This window comes from Echeneis naucrates, chromosome 5 (assembly GCF_900963305.1).
Source record: "Echeneis naucrates chromosome 5, fEcheNa1.1, whole genome shotgun sequence".
In the NCBI taxonomy this organism is placed as follows: domain Eukaryota; kingdom Metazoa; phylum Chordata; class Actinopteri; order Carangiformes; family Echeneidae; genus Echeneis; species Echeneis naucrates.
In genome coordinates this window covers 10,614,583-10,636,183 of record NC_042515.1, presented here as the reverse complement: position 1 = coordinate 10,636,183, position 21,601 = coordinate 10,614,583, and the positions used below count along the sequence as shown (strand labels likewise).

Here is a 21,601-nt window from a genome sequence, read left to right as displayed (position 1 = left end):
GCGCTGCAAAGGCCTCCACCCTCCAGACCTCCGTCTGCAAGAGGGATGGATCCGGACTGTGGACATTACAGGCAGGAATATGAACCGAGAAGAGACAGCACCAACTTCACCTGACTGCAGAGTGAGTGAAGGATCCAAACAGATGCAGAGCAGAAGCTTGGCATTAGCCAAGTGCCAGGTTTCTTACTAGAAATGAACACGAAGACAAAGTAAAGGGAGCCATTAATGTAGTTTTATTTGAGTCTGGTATAATGAAGTGAATGGGAAGCCGCCCATTAGTACAAACAGAACTTAAAACTAAATGCCAGAACATCTGCATTGTCCACATGCAGATCTGCTCCCCTCACATCTTGTGTGCAGTTTTTCTTTCAGCTGTCCGTGTTGAGGTCTCTCTTGAGCTTTACTGTGGCCTCTGCCATGAGCTGGCAGACTCTCTTGTGTTTGGGCCAGTGTTTCACCTGACATTCTCTGCAAAAAAGTATCAGAGAAAGTACATCTTATTTTTTCGCCTGAGGCAGAAACAAACACATCCATCCATCAAAGGTATCTGTAAGCCCTCCGAGGGGGGGGGGGCATCCAAGATCCAACTCAAACCAACTGAGCAGGGTCCTTATAACCAATTGGAGCAGTTGTTGCTCCACGTTCAGCTCCTTCTTCACTACAACATCCATGTCCAAAATTACTGCTCAACTCACATACATACACAAGACTTACCTTTGGCAATACCATTCTCCCTGACACCGAGAGCATCTCTTTGCTGCCTCTTTCCCACAAGATCCACACTTTGGTTTCTCAGGGAGTAAACTCTCCATCATATCCAGGTTGTACGTTTGAGCCAGTCTGGGAAAAACAAACAGCAATAACTTCGAATAACCAAAGTGCAGATACACTGTAATCATTAGCGTTGTTTTTCTGTAACCCTCATGCTGTATTAGACCAAGTTTCTGGTCAATGAGATACGCTTTGCTTAAGAACAATCTGAATCACTTTTTATAGGATAAGCTACTGTAACATGTGTTTCTTGAAGGCTGGCGAACTACTTATTTTGGTTAGTCTAAATTGATGCTTGGTCACAAGTAAGTTGGAAAATTTCTGGTTAAATTTCCAGTGAATTTATTAAAAAAAATAAATAAATGCAATGCTAGTCACCAGCAAGAGTTACCTCACATTTCAATTTGATTTGGTTTTTTACAACTTGATTAAAGTTCAAAATTCAAGTCCAAATTTCATTGGCTTCATACTCTCTTAATATCTGGAGACTTGAAACTTGACTTGGACACTGACTTTGGAAAAAAAAATTGTATTGTCAGTATTTTTCTGTGAAGAAAGTAAGAGAAATGAACCAATTTATTTCAATAATGTGTTAGTTAAAAGAAAATTAAAAACATATTTTTCTGTTGATTTTTATAAAGGAAAATGGTAGTATTGACTGGTTTGAGGTTTACCTTTGTGCCAGTACTCTCAGGTCATTTTCAGATGGGTTGAATGTTTCTTTCACTTGATATTTTGCTATTGCCTTCCACTTCCCAGAGTTCTCACTCACAATGTGGTTCCACATTTCTGGAATCTGTCAGTGGAATAAAAATGGGAGCAATTTCACAGTGCTATAATGTAGTTTGATATAGAGGTCTGCACATATGTTAGAGAGTGTACCTGCTCCAAAATTAGCTCTTTTTTTGGAGGGGCTGGGTCTGTAACTGCGAGATGACCTAGGAAACGCTGCAGTTCCACCAGATTTGGCAGCTGATCAACCAACACCTCTGTCAAGAAACCTCGTAGCTGTGATGCATGAACAATAAGCTCAGAAATAATACAGTAACAAGTACAACAATATTAACCTCATCGGGATAAGCTACGTTTGGGAGTTAGGGAGACTCCAGGATGACAAACATATGATTACAAGAGGGTGGACGAGGTCTTTTAGTTATATAACTTATGTAACAGGAAGAGGATGAGAAGAGGATGTATAATAGGCGGAAACGTCTTGGTCAAAACAACCTTTAGAAACAAAACCTGTGTACCAACAAGTGATATGCTGTTAGAGGACAATGATCTGGCATTCACACACTTCCTGAGCTTAGGTTTAATATCCAGAAGGCAGAGGAGTAGTTAGGGTTAGGGTTAAATCAGGTTGTATCTAGATTAAATGCATTGTTTGGACATTTCGCCAAACCTCACCTTTAGAAGCTGATTCTTGTTGAAATTGTTAAAGTCATATTTCCTTTGACAGTCCTCCTTCAGCAGCAGATTGTATAGGGCAATCCAGACCTGGCCATCTAGTTTTGTCATCTTTAACTTGTCCTCAGGAGGAATCTTCTGCCATTTGCTGTTTATGTACTTCTCCATCTCACCTACGGGGAGAGAGAGGTACAAACACATTTTTAAGAGGTTTTAATTCTTAAGAAAATTTGAAAAAATATGTGATGAGCAAGAGGTGTGTGATGTACCGTCTCGGTAACGGCTCCAAGGGCAGCAGTCAATCAGCTGAACCAGTACACAAGGCATGTTATGGGTGCACAGCATGCGATTTACCACACTGATACTGTAAAGAAACAAACATATCTTTAATTTCTCAAAATCATTAAGTCAATGGACAAATAAAAATATTTACATGACATTTAAAAAAAAATGGTGAAAATGAATGTTTAATTATTTAACCATCATCATTTATAGATTATTTGTTTAAGTATAGTAATACAATTAATGATATCTTTGTCTACTTGTTTTTTGGAGTAAGGGTTAAATATTCACGACCACTTTCAACAATTTTCTCACATTTTATATACATAATAAATGAATTACTTGCTCATAGTTAACACAATGATGAAAATAACATACATATTTCATTTTCTGCATTTCAAAATGTGCGTGTAAACCTCTCTGCAACTTAATGAAGGCTCAGACACAGCCATACCTGTTGGTGTGATCTGTGATGTAGCGCAGCACTGATACAGCTTTCAGTGAGATCTCAAACTCCAGTGCAGCATTCTGAATCTGCAACTCCTTCACAGAGTAAAAAAAAACAAAACACTAATATCAGTGAAAGATGAATGTTGTATACTGTGTGAAACTGAAGAAAGAACCATCAATGTCCTACTCTTCTACCTGTATCGAAGATATAGCTGTTGGCCCCGTCAATTTGGCTTGGTTATAAGCTGTGGTGCCCTCCCTGGTCGCTTTGCTGGCCAGCAGAGTGAGTTTACGGTGGCAGTAATCCACCAAGTCAAGAAGAGAGTCCTCAGCTGCCTGACATGAGTCCTACACAGCACATAAGTCTTTCAAGTCACAATTAAACATACTGAGAATTACTTCAGAGTGTGCAATCACATCAAACACATTTAAAAGGCATTTGTGCATATACTGACCGCATGAAACATGACTGTTTCAAGTAGATTTATTATCGTAGCTTCGTGGTGGATCTAAGAAGACACGAAAGAGCTCATGAAAACGGTTAAGAGTGCTACAAGCTGATCATCATTTTACACCCACCACCATGTAAAGCTGAAATGTGGTTGTTGGATTGAAGTCCTTCAACTGGCATAAGATTGGGAAGACTTTTTGCTTCCACACTTCAATGAGGATCATCTCATGGACCAAAAGAGACACCTAGAAAGGGGAGAAAAACAAAACAAACAACTGTTTGTGTGTTTTACTGATATCTTTTTAAGACATCAAGAATCTAAACAATTGCAACTTTGAAACGTGTAATCAGACTGCAAAATTTATCTAAAAAACCGAAGTCAGTAGTCACCTTTCCACATGACACCAGGAATTCTTTCACAAACTCATCATGAAGGACAGAAGCATTCAATATAGCCTGCATGTTAAGTTTTTCGATGTTCTCATGCTGCCTGAGCCACCTGCCAACACACAGAGCAAAACAAAGTGAACCAGCCTGGGATAATCTGAATCATCACATTGTCACCAAACACAAACGAGCTAATCTCTCATCCTCACAAGGCTCTAATTACTATATTCAATTTACAGGAAACAGCAGGAAATAACGTCACTGTGGGCTCTAATAGTAAACCGGCCCTCCGAGCAATGTGGGCCATTTAGCTTAGCAGCCCGGTTAGCTGGTTAGTGTTACCTGTTCGAGCCCACCTCCTTCAGAGAAAAAGCTTCCAAACTCTGAACAAACGCTTCTGCTTCGACCGGGAGGATCTCCGACGGCTCCATTTGGCTGCAGGGAAAGCTTTGGTCCAGTCGGGAGAAAGGTCAGATGGTTCAGGACCGTCAGATGGCTCCCTGAAGTCCACCCTGTGGTTGCCATGGTTTCCCCAAAACAAGCGCACACTGAGCGCAGCGGCCGATTTCTGCCGGAGGGGGGCGGTGCAGGTCGGACAAAAACTGAGCATTTTATTATGAGGAAAATATTCCTAAAGGGATCAAAGACATGATACTTCTATTATTATTATAATTATTGTTGTTGTTGTTGTTGATTATGTTGCAGCTGGTTGAGGAGGTGTCGTTTCATTCAGAAATAATCATCATTCATTCATTCATTAAAGCACATCAATAATCATTCCAAATCGGGAAAATTGTATCTGCTTATTTCAATGCGTCACTTTGAGGCTCCTGTTTTACCTCTGAATGCTGTGAGTATCATGTTATTGTATTGTCATTGTTTGTTGTAATCTCGCCTCTTACATATGGCATTACCTACAGGTCAGCACTTGCCAAAGGGTACGTGGCACCAACCTTTCACAGAAACTTTGACTGATTGTCTGTCATTTGACATCAGGAGTGTTCCTTTTATTTCAGTAACGTATAGTACTGTGCAAAATTTTAAGCACTAATTGTGAGCTAAAACTGCTTTTGAAAACAAGGGCATGAATTACAAGTCCATCTATAACTCACTACAGTGCACACAGCAACAGGAAAAACTAACTAATGCAAGTAATCGCTGAAAGACTCCACAATATTGGAATCAGGGCTCTGTGAGTCAAACATACAGTCAGTCTGTCGCACTGTTATCATTTATTTTATTGATGACATTATTTATTTTCTACAGTATTAATATCCCCTTCTTCACTTGATCACTTAATGATCCCAGTAGTTGGCAAATTCAGATTATAGATAAAAACACTACCATAAAAAAAATTACAAAATACTACATTACTTTCACTTTGCATGGTTAGTCCAAGATAACTCTTCCTCTAACTGAAGGCATCTTTGGTTGAGGCATCATTGTATCTTCCAGCAGCTTCCTCAGCATAGAGCAGTTTTTTTTTTTTTTTTTTGGCTTTCAATTCAGTCCATATCACATCACTTCCAGCAGACCACAATGTTAGGATCATTTTCCAAACGTTCATCCAATTCCTGGTAACTCATCCCTGTAAAACACCAGCCCAATTAATATACATACGTTTTTGACTTTCGAAGTGCATTTCTTTATGTAAAACCTGCCTGTTTTGCAGCAAATCTCATCATAACTATGACAACCAGTGTAGAGTCGAGGTGGCCTGCTCCTCTCATCGCGGATCACCTTCACTGGATATTTCTGCAGCCTTCGAATGAGGGACTTCATCAGTCCAAACTGGATCAGCCTCCTGAACGGTAATACATGAGATGACAGATATGCTAGTAAATTTCCGGTAGTCATAAATTGTTTTCAGGAACGGATGAAAAGAGAGCCACCAACCTCTCATCAACCCTTTGAAGCTGTTGCGCATAGCGAGAGCAAAGATCTCGGACAGTGGTTCCTGGACTGAGGCCACAATACAGCTGAAACACATCTCTGAGACTGGCCCGCTTTTGACCTGACAAACAAGCAAACACAAAACAGTACAATGAGCACCAAACGGTCTTTCATCACATGGCTGGCACGTAGAGACATACAGAAAAAAAAAAACAGTTCACACTCACATTCACATCTACATGCAATTTAGAGTCAGTAATTAACCTAAACATGCATGCCTTTGGACTATGGGAGGAAGCCAAGACAGAACTCACCGGAGAGAACCCACGCAGCCCCAGGGAGAAGATATAAACTCTACACAGAAAGGCCCCACCATGCCATCATGCCACTCATAATAAACACCCGATAAAGGAAAAAAAACACTTAAGGTTAATGATCACAAGCCTTGTTTACCTTGCTTGGTGACATAGTTGAGGCATTCCTCCTGAATTGACTTGTCATCTATAAGGCTCTGGACTTTGGGCGTCGTGCAATACACATTTGAATACTGAAGAAAATAAAATGGCACAAGACAATAAACAAACTAAACAGACCTTCAAACTGCAGTGGAAATAAATGTATAGCAGTTCAAGAATGAAGTTAAAAATAAAAATTACAGCTTTTTTAAGATGAATGTAAGGCTCCTCAGAAGTAGCGCTGCTACAGTATATGACAAATGGCTCCATGTAAAAAACAAACAGTGTGCTGTAAGTCTGGTTTTATACCTGGAAAATTGAGACCAAGGTCACAACACTGTAATACCTGTGGAGAAAAAGAGGTTTTGTATTTGGTTTCTTTAGGAAACTCCATTTTTCAGCACAGTGAGGTACAGCAGACAGCAGCTATTTAAATAAATATAGCATCATTGAAACCAGTAAATCTGATAAAAGTAATAATTCTTTAAAAAACAAGATCAGAAAATTGTGCATCGACCCACTATGAGGTTCAACAATTTTCAAAAATGCACAGCACTGTACAGAATGAATGACAGATCTTCTCATGTGCTTTTGATGCCTCTGCTGTGGGTTATCTTGCGTTCATTGAAATGTACTCACAATAGATTCTGCACAGCAATACGAACAAGATTTAGCTCTACATCTGCTTCAGCTGATATCTTTTGGATGTGCCGAAATCCATCAATATAGGGCAAGATCTAGAAGGAGCAAGATACGATCGATGTTACTGATTTCTAACGAACTCCATGAACTGAACTGCAAACTTAAAATGGCCCCTGAATCCTTATCTACAAAGCACTTTACAAAGCATGCCACTATAGGAACTGCTGATAACAAACCTTTTAATTAGTACTTACACTTTGTGAATATACTGTATCGTACCAAAATGTTCTTTGATATGAGCTAGTCTTCTGAGGGAGAGAGCCTACCTGCTGAGTGGTGAGATCCCACTGAGATTTGATAAAATGGTCTTTACACTGTGTGAAGACAGGAACGTCATACTCCTGGACTATCGGTGGATCCTTTCGCAGCTGGATCAGCTTTAGATGCATAGTGTTAGATTCATCTAAATCACAGACAAAGAACGGATGAGAGTCATAAAAAACTATTCTGATAGCTATCATTGCTATTGAAACCAAATTAGATGATTACCTACTATGTAATGTTTGCAAACTGGATGGGTTAATATGACTTCTACATTGTTCATGCTCGGATCTTCATTATCTCTAATTATTTTGAGCCTGCTCACATTTTTTTAAACAACAGGACTAATGGACAGCACATAGTTGGAAGAAAAACATAGTTTGAATGTTGCGTTTGTGAACCCCATGGACAAGCTGGTAAAGTTAAATTCAAAAATTTACTATAACTTCGCCAATGCTTCACCAAATCCTAACAAAACCCCAGTGTTTTTGTTTGAATGGGCTGTCACCTTCACACGGCTGCTTATATCATGACATTGTTTAGTCTTAGTGTTTGCTTCATTTGTCCCTTAAGCAGCAGAAATGCTGCAACAAAGTCTTTGAGAATGGTTGTAACAAAAATGCAACTGAACAAGAATTTTACAAGTACGTCTTCAACACACCTTTACAGCTAATCATGTCATCAGGACTGTTGCCTGTAGCAAACACACATAATTTGCATTTTGCCACAACTGTCAGCATTTATCTCAAATAAACAGCTTCAACAATTTTTGCCACACAGAAAAGTGGCAAATGCATAGTAAAAACTGAAATATTACCTATTGGTAAAGTACAGGCTCCTGTGGCATTTAGTTCTTCCAATAGGGTCGACATAATGGGTAAAAGCTTCTGCTTGCTCTCCTTGTTGGAAATGAAGCCACTTTCCAGCTGCAACACAGGAAAGCAAAAAGGTTGAAGATCTGTCTTTCATTCTGGGTGTTAGACAAATATCAAATGGACAGAGGTGAAAATGCATTATGCAGTACCTCCAGGGTTGTGAGGTACCCAGACAGCTTCTTCACAATTGGCTCAAGGGCACATGTGTTGGTTTGAGCATCACAAACAACTCCAAGGTTAAAAAGGAGGGCATTGCGGCTATATTTTTTATGTTCAATGCATACAGGACACCCAATTAACTTTTTTCCCATGGCAGTGCTACAGCAGATATAAAGAGAACAAAGGATAGTTTTATTAGAAAGAAGAGAAATACTCAATTCCTTTGGGCATATAAACACACATCTCAAAAAGGAATAACTCAATAATTTGGGGCAAGGAGGCAAAGGTGGAATGATACATTACATACACTGTTATCAATTTGTTTTGCAGTTCTGGTTTGGTGATAATATAAACCTGAACTGTGTCAAAGAGTTCGCGTGAAATGTATTCCTCTGGGACCTGTAAGGAGAGTACACAGGAGACACTGAATGACAAAATACACAACGTAAGGTGGCTAATGATATTATCTTATGTGCAGTTGCAAGATCTCACCACAAAAAATATATGTACAAGGATTAAATACACTTTTCCATAGTGGAATTATTATTGATTTAAATTTTCAGATATAAATTCAATCACAATGTCTCATAGACTGGTCAAGGATTATCTGTCCAGCTGCTTGTGTCTAACTCTGCTTTCCTCGACTGATGAAAACAATACGTTGTAGTGCTTTATGCGGTGGTTAAAACACATTACATGGGTTTGAAATGACAGAAAGTGGTGGGAATATTAGGTTCAGAAACACTTTTGTAGCTCCATTCTTTATTTTTCAAAGTAGTTTTTGATGACAAACCTCTCAATATTTGGGCTATATTTAAAGCCTAAAATACTGATTTATTAGTCTGTTAATTTTTTTCTTAGTTAATAGATTAGATATTTGATCAATTAAACTTAATTAGTGACATGGACCACTAAAGCAGGTGACAGATAAAACATGATGTTAGTGGATGTTACTTAAATAAATGTGAAAATTTGAAGCTTAGGGTATTTTTACTATTTCTTTTACGTTTTATTACTGTGACATTGTAGCTGATACAGGGTTAGATATTTCGTTGTACATCTGGCAATGACAATAAAGCTTCTTCTTCTTCATGTCATTAGCTTTAGCATGTTGTTGCGGTGATGGGGGCAGATGGTGCTTGACAATCACAGCTATTGCTCTATTACTGGTTCACTACGTGTCCACCCTTAAAAGTGACATTGGATGAAATTAGCGGCCATTTCATCAGCGATACCTCTGTCAGAGGGTGAACTATGACTTTGAATCTCACATCACTAATCATAATATTCACACTTACCTGGTATGTTATCTTTGGGCCCAGGGTGGGGTGAAATTCACTGAAAAATATGCACTCTATTCGAGTGGTCATACCGATTATAGGCGTTTCAAGGAAACTTCACAGCAGGATAAACCAAAACGCTGAGCCAGGGAGTTCGAGATGGAGGTGTCTGTCTGCCCTTCCTGTTCAGGCTCGGCTGTTATTTAGCAGCCCCGGCTAACTGCTAGCTTCAGGCTCAGATGTTATTTAGCAGCCCCGGCTAACTGCTAGCTTCAGGCTCGGCTGTTATTTAGCAGCCCCGGCTAACTGCTACCTTCAGGCTCGGCTGTTATTTAGCAGACCCGGCTAACTGCTAGCTTCAGGCTCGGCTGTTATTTAGCAGCCCCGGCTAACTGCTACCTTCAGGCTCGGCTGTTATTTAGCAGACCCGGCTAACTGCTAGCTTCAGGCTCGGCTGTTATTTAGCAGACCCGGCTAACTGCTAGCTTCAGGCTCGGCTGTTATTTAGCAGCCCCGGCTAACTGCTAGCTTCAGGCTCGGCTGTTATTTAGCAGCCCCGGCTAACTGCTAGCTTCAGGCTCAGATGTTATTTAGCAGCCCCGGCTAACTGCTAGCTTCAGGCTCGGCTGTTATTTAGCAGCCCCGGCTAACTGCTAGCTTCAGGCTCAGATGTTATTTAGCAGCCCCGGCTAACTGCTACCTTCAGGCGCAGCACGTCAAAACGAGCCAGTGAGCTTCTGTCAAACTCCGGCTACACTTGCACACCATGTCAACAACCAACTGATGCCTTTCCTGGATCCTCGGAAATTACCGTTTTTAATGACTGACGTCGTCAACGCTACGTAGGGCATGAGGTTATGGCGCGTAAATATGCTTTTTTTAAATAACAAAAATGTCAACAAAATGTGTATAATATCTATGTTACAACATCAGCCGCAGTAAATAAACTCTCTTGAACTTGGACCTTTTACTTGCCTGCTAAAAAATGCTGCGCATTAAATTAGTGAGCCTACTCAATCATAAATAAATAAATATAATAATATAATATCATAAATAAGTAAATGGAACCACGGCATCCTCACAAATAGGGATTTTTTTTTTTTCTTGATTTTATGCTGACATAAGAAGTAAGTATGTGTGTGTGTGTGTGTGTGTGTGTGTGTGTGTGTGTGTGTGTGTGTGTGTGTGTGTGTGTGTGTGTGTGTGTGTGTGTGTGTGTGTGTGTGTCGCCACAAATGCCAGGACCAAGACCTGCAGTACGTGGTTCTTATGATTGTACTGCAACGTTTGTTTAAAACTTCGGCGGTACTTAAAGGCAACACTGTTTATTATACTCAGTACTGCGCAGTAGTGATGGGAAGTTCGGATCTTTTTACTGACTCTGGTCTTTTAATCTCGTTTAGTAAAATGGACGAGCCTTTTTTCAAGCCATTCGTTGATTTTGTCCATTGGGACCAGTGTAGCGCTGCAGCTGTCATTTCAGTAATGACTGAAAAAGAAAAAAAAAAAGAAAAAAAAAAAAAAAAACGGAAGCGCAACATGATTTGTTTGACAACTCAGAGCAATTTTTTTCCCAAGTTGTTTGGAATGCAGCGTCACCTGCTGATGGATCTGTTTTGTGTTCGTAAACCTTCCATCATCTAATCTCTACAAAAACGAGCTTTGTGTCTGTCATGTTGGGAAGTAAAGCGCATTGCAGGTGTGGCAGCATGTCTCTGTTTGTCTTATTGTTTGTCTGTTGTGTGAATAATACATGTAATGATGCCACCCCCCCCCCCCCCCCCAACAAGACACGATAGACTAAGCGCGCATGTGCAGACTAGGGAAGAAAGAACGAATCACCCACCGAGATGTTCTCGTGACTCCCGAGTCATACAAAAGATTAGTTCAAAATGAACGAGTCACGAACGACACATCACCAGTGCGCAGTCTGCGCCGCTTGTTCAAGCTTTTCGTCCGGCTGTGCCGCGCCATTTGTAGGAAATACTATTAACGTTTTAAACCAGGCTGACTTCCCGGTTACAGAAAATGGTGTTAAAATGTCTTGTGGAACGATGAGCGTCTGCAGGACAATGACAATGATGCTGTAGGACAATGAGGACGGACCATGTGGGTGAGATCAGCGCGTGCAGGCTGCAGACGCTTCGGGAGCAGCAGTGTTGGACCGAAGGTAACTGTGGTCACATTGATTTTTCTGTTTTCAGGAGGACGTGGACATGTTGTATGCTTCTGGCTTGCAAACCGAGCATGAAACGGAAGAACTAATGGATTAATGATTAGCGAAAAATAAATGTCACCACTCAACTTTGCCCTCCTCGATTCTTTGTTGTTTCGTGTATTGGATTTTCTTGGTGTTACATTTTCACACACACATTAAATCAAATATTCACATTAATGCCCACTCTGAATGAATCAATGTTTACTTAGCCAAACTGCAGCCAGGTGACGCTAAAATTAAACTTTGTTTGGACGTTTCATTTTGCTGAACTTACACTTTAGTTCATCGTCGATTATTTTGTACACCATATTTTAGAAATGGTTTGCTCATACATTTCAATTAGGGAAAGCCATAACAATAAATAATAACTGAGGTTCATTCAGTTTCCAGTAAAAAGAAACAAAAATACGAATCTAGGAGCTCAGTTAAAGGGCATAAAATATTATCTTTGTTTTGCTGTAAATGGCAGAACATCAGCTATTACATGATGAATGGCAGAAGAGCTTCTGAAAAGCATTACATTGTTTACATCCAGTAATCTCATGTAACTGTGTGGACACATGACTGGATCGCCCAGTCCTCAGAGGAGGTGATGAGATGTTTATCGCTTGCTTGTGCCAGAAGTTTCAGCTGGATTTGAGTTTTCGCTCCTCAGCCTCACTTCATCGTCGAAGGACGAGCTGCTCGAGGAATTTGCACAAGGGCCTGTGTAACTGCTGGTGGAACGCAAAGAGGGTTTTCTGATTTGAACTTATTAAACACTTTAATCAAATTTTTAGGGACTCCTGGGTTCACGTGAGGTTTGTGCATGCAGCCCTCCAGCCTTACCTGCAGGCAGGATCACAGGACTTCAGGCCATGGAGCTCTGGAGGAGGCACTTCGAGGAGAGAGGTGTGATGGAGCCTGACCACTCCAGTCACTACATCGTTGCTCATTTGCTCGGGGCTAAAACCGTGAGTTGAACATTTCTGGGGTTATTCTACATTCCGTGATGTAACGTCTGAATGCCTGTTACCGCCTCTCGTAATGCTCCTGTGCACCTTGTCTTTGTCCAGATAGAAAGTCTTGAGCAGAGAAAGTTGACAGAGTTTCTGAGTCCAGAGAAAACAGAGCAGATATGGAAGCTGTGCACTAGACGTCTCTCCAGGTATACAGCTTCTAGATCGACGACTATACAGAAACATTCTTTCTCTGCATATCAAACATGAATGTGTGAAAGAACTACTAAACTACATTCTCATAAATGTATTCGTTTGCTGCAGGATGCCAGTGCAATATGTGATTGAGGAGTGGGACTTCAGAGACCTGACCCTGAAGATGAGACCTCCTGTGTTCATACCAAGACCTGAAACAGAGGTCAGTTAGAAGGAAACGGGCCACGCTTGGGCTTGATGCACAATGAAATCCCAGTGTTTACATGCACATAACCTGAGCCATGCCCTCTCTGTGTTTTCTGTGCAGGAGCTGGTCGAACTTGTGTTGACTGACCTGGCGAGTAAGTCTGGGAGTGGAGCGGGTGCAGAGATTCAGTGTACGTCTTTGGAGGTGGGATGCGGTTCTGGTGCCATTTCTCTCAGTCTGCTGAAGAGTCTGCCTCAGGTGAGGGCTTCGCTAATCGTAGGAAGTGTTTATGATTATGAAGTGAATACACTGACTTTTTTGGCTGCTGATCAGATGAATTCAGTCATTTTCAGACATCATAGGGTTTTTTTGTCATTTAAAGTAATTTTAACTACTCAAATGAACAAATAGCTCTAAAATCAGAAGGTAATTTTGTAATGATAAATACCATTAGTCACAGACATACAAAGTCGACAGATGTTGATAAATAAAATGGCTTTGTAGTAGAATATACAATTGTTTTCACAGTAACACAGTCAGCTCAGTGATCCAAACATACTGTCTGAAGTGTCTGCTACTTTTCCCTTCTTTCTCTGCTGTTAATGTACAATCTTATAAATATCCTAACTTTTACATGCAGGCAAACATGGGAATACACACGGTTAGATTAGTTTTCCTCCAAGGTTGCTGTATCGAAAGATAAAAAGGAATTTTTTTGTTTCCTTTTCACCAGCTGAGAGCCATCGCCTTAGATCAAAGCCAGGATGCGGTGGATTTAACAAGGGAGAATGCGCTAAGGTGATTGTATTTAAGCACATGAAAAAACTAACCATAAATATTTTAATTGATTTCCTCGTAATTAAAGGCTTTAAAGTCTTTTTTTCCCTTTCACGGAGGTATAATGCATGAAGTCTAATTCGGGCTTTTCTCTGCAGGTTGGGGCTTCAGGACAGACTGCAGGTATATAATGTAGATATATTGAAAGGTAAGTGAGAGCAGTGCATAACATTTACTGAAATCGCATTTGAAAGACACAGCGTATAGACGGATTTGATTTGTGTTTTGTCAGATGCAGACAGTGTTCTGAGCCTCTGTAGCCCTGTTTCTGTTTTGGTCAGCAATCCTCCATACCTGTTCTCTGAGGATATGGCATCACTGGAGCCAGAAATATTAAGGTGGTGTTAATGCACACAGTCACACATTTAGGTTGGATTTTATCAAACATCCCCACAGTTAGTTAACATTTTTATTTTGTCTATAAAATACTGGTATGCAGCAGTTAATACCCAATATAATTTCCCAGAATGGAAAATGGCATCTTCAGATGCCTTATTTGACAGGACAACAACCGAATAGCAGCAAGAATAACGATAAAATCCTCACAATTGTTTTCTTATTTGTGCTAGAAATTGACTACAATGATAAATTGATTATTTTGCTGGTTCATTTTTGTGCAACTGAATAAACGATTATGCCAATTTTAACAGCCATAACGCCAGATAAATATTCGTAACTGGCATATAATCATTTATCAACAAATGATAACACATTTTATGTAACACAGTTGCTATCATACAGTTGAAATTGTTGCTATATCACTGCACACATTAAGAAATTTTTACAATAGGACATAAAGAATTTATAATAGGGTTATACAAAAATGTACAGATAGGTTAGGGACGTAAGCAGCTCATATGGGATTACAATACGTCAGCAAGCCTTCATTAACTGCTCCTATGCCAGCTATAGATGCTTTGCGGGAGAAGTCATTAAGGAAAATCCCCCTACACCTCTGTTTTGACCTGGTGTGCATTACGTCTTCCTAAAAAGAGAATTGCACTATTAACAATTTCGTTGAATGTGTTTACTGCTTATTAATGCTAAAAATAATTGTAACAAATAATTGTAATAATTAAAATAATTCATGGGAAATGAAATAGCACTCAATACATTTTGTGTTTATTTCAGTGTAACCAAAGTCAAACCTGTGTAGAATTAATATTAATTAATTAATTAATTAATCAGTTAATTAATAACTGTGCACTCTCTGCTCCCCTCACAGGTTTGAAGATCACTCTGCATTAGATGGAGGGGAAGATGGCCTCAAAGTTATCAACCAGATTTTAACTCTGGCACCAAGGATTTTGTCAAAATATGGGTACAGAACCCCTCTGCCCGACATCCACACACACACATCGCTCCACCTGGGTTTAATTCCTGACAGCGGCAGTGACTTGTCACAAGAACAGCATGTTCTGAAAAACACATGTATCGTGTTGCCACTTTAATGAGTTAAGATTTTTAAAAGGCTTCCGATGAATACAATTTGATACACGCACCACTGCCCCCCCACTTTTTATAAACCTCTCTTGCTGTATATTTAATCTGTTTTGTGTTATTTTCCCAAACAGTCGTGTTTGTCTGGAGGTGGACCCCAGACATCCCCCACTCATTCAGCGGTGGGTGGACGCGAACGTGGAAGAGCTGCATTATGAGGAGACAAGGCATGACATCACTGGCAGGTCAGTCAAGAAAACCTCTCAAGCTCTAACTCTGTCATCTGGGAATCATCAGATCTTAGTGTAAACATTTAATCTGCTGTTACTTCAAGATGAAGTTGATGTCATTTTGATCGTTTAGTCCATTAGTGTCTGTGAGAGGCCCAGTCCGAGGCTGCACTGATAAAGTTTTACAAATGGAAGCTCAGTGCACCATTGTTTTGTGGTTCGCAGCACAAACGCAGCACCTTTGACACTGACTTGTTTTTGTTTTTGTTTTGTTTTTTAAGGCCACGATTCTGCATCCTTCAGAAAAGAGAAGTCAAAAAAGGACCTGAACTGGATCTGGACTGAGAAGCTGAGATCCTATTACGCTGGCTTTAGCCCAGGTTGCCACAGCCCCGGCTCCCCTACCCCCACCGACTGAGCTACCAAGCATGCACTTGCGCTCATTTGGTGACTGAAAATTCACAATTTGCAAAAGCCTAAACTGTGTTTTTATGTCCCTGTTGCACTTTAGGTCTGGTAACATTTGTGATCACATTGTGTGCCACAGTAAAAAAAAAAAAAAAAAAAAAAAAAATATGCAAGATGGCACAAAAGCAGGCTCAAAGCTGAAGGTAATTACGGAGGCTTTTCTTAGAACCCTCCCTCCCAGAATCTCACCCTCTTCCCAGGAAGTGTTCAGTAGTTCTGTGAATCTGCTGATGAACGATCCTCCCCTTCGCTTGGTCACTCGCTGACTCAGATGCAGGCTGTATGCATTGTTGAGCAAAACACACACACACACACAATGTGGCCTTTACTTCCTCACACAATTGGCATGTTTCACCCTCTTGAAACTCAACGGCCAGAAAGCCTTTATGTATCAAAGGTGATTGAAGGTGAAAATGTTTTTTATCAAGCGTCACGTGAAAGTCATGATGTACCGAATGATAATGATGAGGGTACCTCTTATCTGTGTTTTCCCCTTTTTGCTGGAATATAAAGCAGTGCATGAGGAAAATTAGAAAAGGACAGCGAGTTAGACTCAAATTAGTTATTTTAATAGAAAAAATGTACACATGTAAAAGGTAGAAAAAATGTTTTACTGAGAAAAATAAAATGTCTTAAAATTATATTTCGGTGCAATCAGTGTACTTCTCAGAAACAGTATGAACATCCAAAACTGATGAAGGTAAAATAGGTACGGAGAGTTTCCATATCTGCGATAAAAACAAGTATAGATTACAGTACGGAGGTTTTCTCACAAGTTGTCTCTCTGGGAGGCTTCACCACAAATTAAGTTTGAAACAAGACATCAGTATTAACTGAATTTGTACATCTCTCGTCAAAAAAAAAAACATGAACTTCATGTTCAGTTTTTTTTTTTTTGTTTGTTTGTTTTTTTTTCCTTTTTTGGACTGGCCTCCAGCTGCTGGAGCAGCAATGTCATTTACAGGCATAAATGACCTGTTAAATGTTTGGTTGGTTTGTTTTTGTTTTTTTTCAGTCATCTGCAAGTCTGCACTAATAATTAAATTGAGGGGACCCCCACCCCCTATACCTTGAAGGGATAGTCCTGGATGTAACGCAGCAGAGGCCTCGGGAGTGGTAGCTGGTCATGGCATTCCGAATGTCTGTTGATGACGAGGCGTGTGAGGTGCTGTAAGGAGGGGAGACCTTGGGGCTTATACACAGCCCGTTTCAGTTTTAGCACCACAGACGCCTCCCGAATTGCCTGCTGACAGGGCTTTGCAGGAGACTCCACATCCACCTTTCCTTCCTCTGCTTTCCTCTCTGGTCCCATGTAGTGCTGAACCAGGCAGGGCACGCTGGGGAAGGACAACAGGTTGGGCCTGGCCGGCGAGCTGGAGTCAAGCAGAAACTGGGCACCGCTGTACTGGATCCTAATGCTGGTGGGACCACGGGTAGTCCTGACTGAGAGGGTTAGCATGTACATGGGGTGGCTGCTGTCCCGTACCAGAAAAGCTCCTTCAGATGCCTCTTGAAGTGCAGCGTGAGCCTGAGCAGCAGTTATTGCTCCCCAGTACCATCCTACGCACACAGATTCCTGAATATTAGTCACTCTGGACATCAATTGCTGCTGTGCATTTTATTTTATGTTTATTTTACAGTAACTAAACTCTTACAGCAGAGAACAATGCATGCCCATTCGAGATGTTCAATGACTGCAAATGTGAAACACATTTTATACCACACCTGAATTTTCTAGATAACAGAAGTTGGTGGCAATTGCCTGCAGATCTTTTGCAGGGTCCCATCTTGGAGGGGTGGGTTGAAGGCAAGGGGTAGGAGGTATAGTTTCCACCCGCATGCCCCGTGGGGCTTCAGTGGACAGAGCACCGGGCAGAAGCGCTGTAGGTCTGGAACAAAAAAAGATGGGCAAAATGGTTTAAATGGCATCAAATACATATCACATGCAGCAAAATAGTCATGACAGGCTTTCCTCCCTCAAGTTATTACCCAAATCTACATCAGATTTTCTTTGTAGTTCATTGTTTATTGCTACACAACAATACCACTAAGAAAACCCTCACTCTGATATGTTTACTATCGAATTTGGTCACCACAAACTGCATTAATGATTTTATATTAAGATTTTTATTTAATCCAGTTTGTCGGACACATCTTTTGTTTTTCCTTTTTGTGTCTTAACCGGAACACTAGAAATAACAACCAGGTTTTTCCGTTTAAAAATGCCTTCAGTATGATTAAGCTTCTGTTTATAATTAACAAATGAACAGTAACCTGTCAATTTTAAAGAGAACACAGTTGTGTCAGGGACAATAAGAACAGATTTATAATGTGCGCTATTTGGATACAAGTTTACACCAACAGGGCACGAGTGCGACAGATTTGGTTACTGTTTTTAACAAAAGCCAGAGAGGAGGAAGAAAAGCCATGAGACAAAGAGAAGCCAACTCACCCTGGTACACAAAGAATCATGCTATTTGTTGAATCGTCGGGGCTAAAATCCAGTCGGCGCTACTTCCTCACGAAGTAAAGAAAGCATATAGTCTGAGACAAAAAGAGCCTCAGCGAACAATAAACATGGATTTTAATGAGGGCAGGTCTGTAAAAAGCGCTAGAATAAAATTAAAATAAACGCGAAGGCTTCCGCGTCCTGACTCGAGGTCTGCTCCTATAGTTTATATAAACGCACTGAAAATACAGCAGCTCTACAGTAAAACAGCGTTCATCTGAAAAAAAAAAAGAAAATCATCAGAAAAAGGAAGAAGTTAGAAAATGTGTGTTAGCAGCCGCCGTCCTGGAGTGTGTTGTCACCACATCGGGACTGAAGTGTGTGAAGGACACAGTGTAAAGGCTCGGCTTTTAAAATTTACTGTTTCCTAGAAGTCTATTCTGAGAACTCTTCTCAGCACCGGCGGCTCTGACGTCACACCGGCCGCACCAACTCCCTCTCTGCAGCGACAGCCACAACCAGGAGCGGACTCAGCAGAGCTCCATTCCCCCCCCCTGTTGTTTCACTTTGTCATTCTGTATTTTTCTTTATGGTTATTATTATTATTTTTTCTTCTGTTTTGGGCCACCTCGTCGCCCCGGCTCTCCCCGCCTCGGCCCGCCGGCTCCTGCCTTCGCCGAAGCCGCGCTCTCTCCCTGGAATGGCGCGGCAGCTTCCCCCTATCCGCTTTCCAGGAATGATTGCAGGATTTGACTCCGCCCCGCCGGGCGGCCCTGACAGAGCCTTCATTCTGGGAATTCACCGCCTCGACATTAAAGATAATAGGAATGCGCTCAGGCTATTTCCAGTAATATAGATTTCCCTCGATCCTGCTGCTGCTGGAAAAACACGGCGAGAGCTTTTCTGTAAAGGGTTGCTGGAGTAATTACGCTCGAGAAAACACGTTGTTGTTGTGGCAATGAAATAAAGAAAAACGGCTTAACCTGCAAATGTTAGGCCTTCAGAATATGTCACTTTGTTTCACCGGCTGTTATATTAAATTATGTTTGAGCTGTTCAACCAGGCTGAGATTTTTGTGCGGTTATTCATGTCTGATTAATGTGGAGCAGTCCGGTCGGAGAGAAGCTGCTGGTGATTCACGTTGCTCTAAAGCCCCCCTTTTTTTTCTACCAACAATGGTCTGAGCCTTTCTCACACACACACGCGAAAGACCTGACACAAAGACACGGAGTTGTGCTGTATTGTAATCCATCAGAACCCGCTGATCCCAAATACCTGAATCTCAGCTTTTTCCAAGAAAAGCTGAATGGAGCTTCTTTTTTTTTTCTGAGAAGTCTTGTGAACTTTACTTATTCCTGTTCAATGGCTGTTAGACAAATATAGTATGCTTTATTAGTACAGAGACCACCGCAATTATTTTAATGACCTTCTTGATATTTACTCTCAATTACCTACCAGGCACCCTGACATGCACACTACACACACATACACACACCGATCGCATGCAACAAATTAAAACTGGATCCGATTGCACGGACAAAACATAACGTCTGTTTAAAGGCATTGCATCTTACAGAAAACATTTTTCCATGTGGTGTTTGAAAGTCTTGACACAATGGTAGCTTTATCCAAATGAATGTTGTGTTGAAATATATTGAATTCCTGGGATGCATGGAATCAAAGGTCAGTTTTGTGAAGTTGAGCAGAGATTATAAAACGTAGTCCATCTGGACGTAACTTGAGAGTCTTTAATGTGGTAGACAGAGAGTTTGCCAGGAGTTTGAAAATAAAAAAGCTAGAGACTGAAGAAACCTCTGAGGAAGCTAAATCACGCTACCTGAGCAAACAAAGAAGATCCTTTCTCATATGAAACAATGCTCGATGTAGAGCTATAATGTTAGTGGCCTAAAGCTGGAACTATGACTCATTTTATTTCTGATGAATCTGAAACAATACATGCTTTAGTGGATAATATATATACACATTGAATCAGCATATATCCACATTTAAACTGTGAGAATCTCATGTTTTGCAAACTTTCATAAAAACTTGAACAGATTTGCAGAGTAACCTGAGATTTATGATGTGGATTCACTGACCAAATCACTAAAGCTCAAACTAGGACTTTGGGAACAACAATTGTGAACCACATTTCCAAAGTGGGTTTGAAGGAAAACAGATGTGTCCCTTTGATGACAAATACGAAGCAGATAAAAAAAAGAAAACGCAATATATCAATGATCCTTTAACAAGATATTATTGTTACCTGATGGAAATCTACTAATTAGCAGCCAATCATCATTTTCGCTGGTTTAAATTGTTTTTCGCATTGTGGACATACCTGAGCCTTAGTCGGCGTGATGTTTGCTGTGTCTCAGGCCCACACTACAAACTAACATAACTTTACACTTCATGGAAACAGCACAGATAGGAAGCACCCAAATATAGGCGGATTGAATACAGTGAAATCTATGATATGGTGGAAAACAGGCAGATGAGAGAGGCAGCAGGATAACACACACTGGCAGCAGGAACACTATGAACCCACAGTGGATAACAAGCAGCTGAGCCAAATTAGACGCGGACAGCAGATGAGAGTAGCAGTTTGGGTTATGAGGGACCTGACCTGGGTAGAGATGTGTGACTTGAAAGAGAAGTTCAGGTGATTCAGGTGTAAAGCAGATAGAATAGTAAACAACAACACATCTAGGAAATAGGTGAAGTAACGCTGGGCTGGAAAAAAAGTGACACAAATGTTCTCAGAAAGATTACAGGGTTTTATATATAAACATTATATGAGAGACTTCCAAGATCCTCCTGAAGTTCTCGCGCTACATCTGTGCACATTTGTAACTGTTTCCAGTTGTGGTTAACTGTTTCATTTCTATCACGGGTTGCAGGACCCTGGCGTCTTTCAGCACCACACTCCCCAAATCAACACCACGCTGCCTCACATATCCACAGGGTGATATCCCACATCTACCTCGCTCTTCCTCTGTCAACGAGCCGCATTCTCAGAACTTACTAAGAATTGGTATGTGGAATGATGTTTGTGATACAATGAATAACTGCTCTGCTTTTCTAACATAGAGGAGAAAAATGGGATTTTCCTGAAGGTTCTGAGAAATCCTCCAGTCCCTGGAATCAGCAACACAAATTCATTTATTGTGTCTTTGACAGAAAACTTTATTCATGAGCTTTGATCACAGGAAGCGGCCTTTGGAACAAAAGACTGTTATTACAAG

General features: G+C 40.7%; 4 protein-coding genes across 5 annotated transcripts; 1 reads left to right on the top strand and 3 right to left on the bottom strand.

Annotated features, from left to right (window-relative positions):
• Nucleotides 1–223: 223 nt before the first annotated feature.
• zmynd10 (zinc finger, MYND-type containing 10) lies at nucleotides 224–5,029 on the bottom strand. Its single transcript, XM_029501395.1, has 12 exons — nucleotides 4,091–5,029; nucleotides 3,752–3,860; nucleotides 3,490–3,606; nucleotides 3,366–3,419; nucleotides 3,106–3,258; nucleotides 2,915–3,003; nucleotides 2,448–2,542; nucleotides 2,179–2,351; nucleotides 1,654–1,779; nucleotides 1,446–1,567; nucleotides 715–840; nucleotides 224–468 (listed from the first exon to the last, which is right to left on the bottom strand). Exons 1-12 carry the CDS (start codon nucleotides 4,177–4,179, stop codon nucleotides 369–371), a joined length of 1,353 nt encoding a protein of 450 aa, XP_029357255.1. The 5' UTR covers nucleotides 4,180–5,029; the 3' UTR covers nucleotides 224–368.
• A 168-nt stretch (nucleotides 5,030–5,197) lies between these two features.
• On the bottom strand, nucleotides 5,198–10,148 carry nprl2 (NPR2 like, GATOR1 complex subunit). 2 transcript variants are annotated; one of them, XM_029501396.1, is made up of 12 exons: nucleotides 9,392–10,148; nucleotides 8,401–8,492; nucleotides 8,084–8,252; nucleotides 7,877–7,985; nucleotides 7,721–7,753; nucleotides 7,065–7,201; nucleotides 6,736–6,833; nucleotides 6,406–6,442; nucleotides 6,095–6,188; nucleotides 5,645–5,762; nucleotides 5,410–5,552; nucleotides 5,198–5,336 (listed from the first exon to the last, which is right to left on the bottom strand). In XM_029501396.1, exons 1-12 carry the CDS (start codon nucleotides 9,461–9,463, stop codon nucleotides 5,269–5,271), a joined length of 1,170 nt encoding a protein of 389 aa, XP_029357256.1. In that variant the 5' UTR covers nucleotides 9,464–10,148; the 3' UTR covers nucleotides 5,198–5,268. The 2 variants fall into 2 exon arrangements, with proteins under 2 accessions (XP_029357256.1, XP_029357257.1); XM_029501397.1 differs by lacking the exon at nucleotides 7,721–7,753.
• A 1,159-nt stretch (nucleotides 10,149–11,307) lies between these two features.
• Nucleotides 11,308–16,017, top strand: hemk1 (HemK methyltransferase family member 1). Its single transcript, XM_029503000.1, has 11 exons — nucleotides 11,308–11,543; nucleotides 12,371–12,544; nucleotides 12,647–12,738; nucleotides 12,854–12,947; nucleotides 13,053–13,190; nucleotides 13,666–13,730; nucleotides 13,868–13,917; nucleotides 14,002–14,107; nucleotides 14,995–15,090; nucleotides 15,344–15,454; nucleotides 15,721–16,017. Exons 1-11 carry the CDS (start codon nucleotides 11,481–11,483, stop codon nucleotides 15,782–15,784), a joined length of 1,053 nt encoding a protein of 350 aa, XP_029358860.1. The 5' UTR covers nucleotides 11,308–11,480; the 3' UTR covers nucleotides 15,785–16,017.
• Nucleotides 16,018–16,500: 483 nt separating this feature from the next.
• On the bottom strand, nucleotides 16,501–19,047 carry cisha (cytokine inducible SH2-containing protein a). The gene is made up of 3 exons (XM_029503001.1): nucleotides 18,360–19,047; nucleotides 17,633–17,796; nucleotides 16,501–17,467 (listed from the first exon to the last, which is right to left on the bottom strand). Exons 1-3 carry the CDS (start codon nucleotides 18,377–18,379, stop codon nucleotides 16,971–16,973), a joined length of 681 nt encoding a protein of 226 aa, XP_029358861.1. The 5' UTR covers nucleotides 18,380–19,047; the 3' UTR covers nucleotides 16,501–16,970.
• Between the last annotated feature and the right edge of the window lie 2,554 nt (nucleotides 19,048–21,601).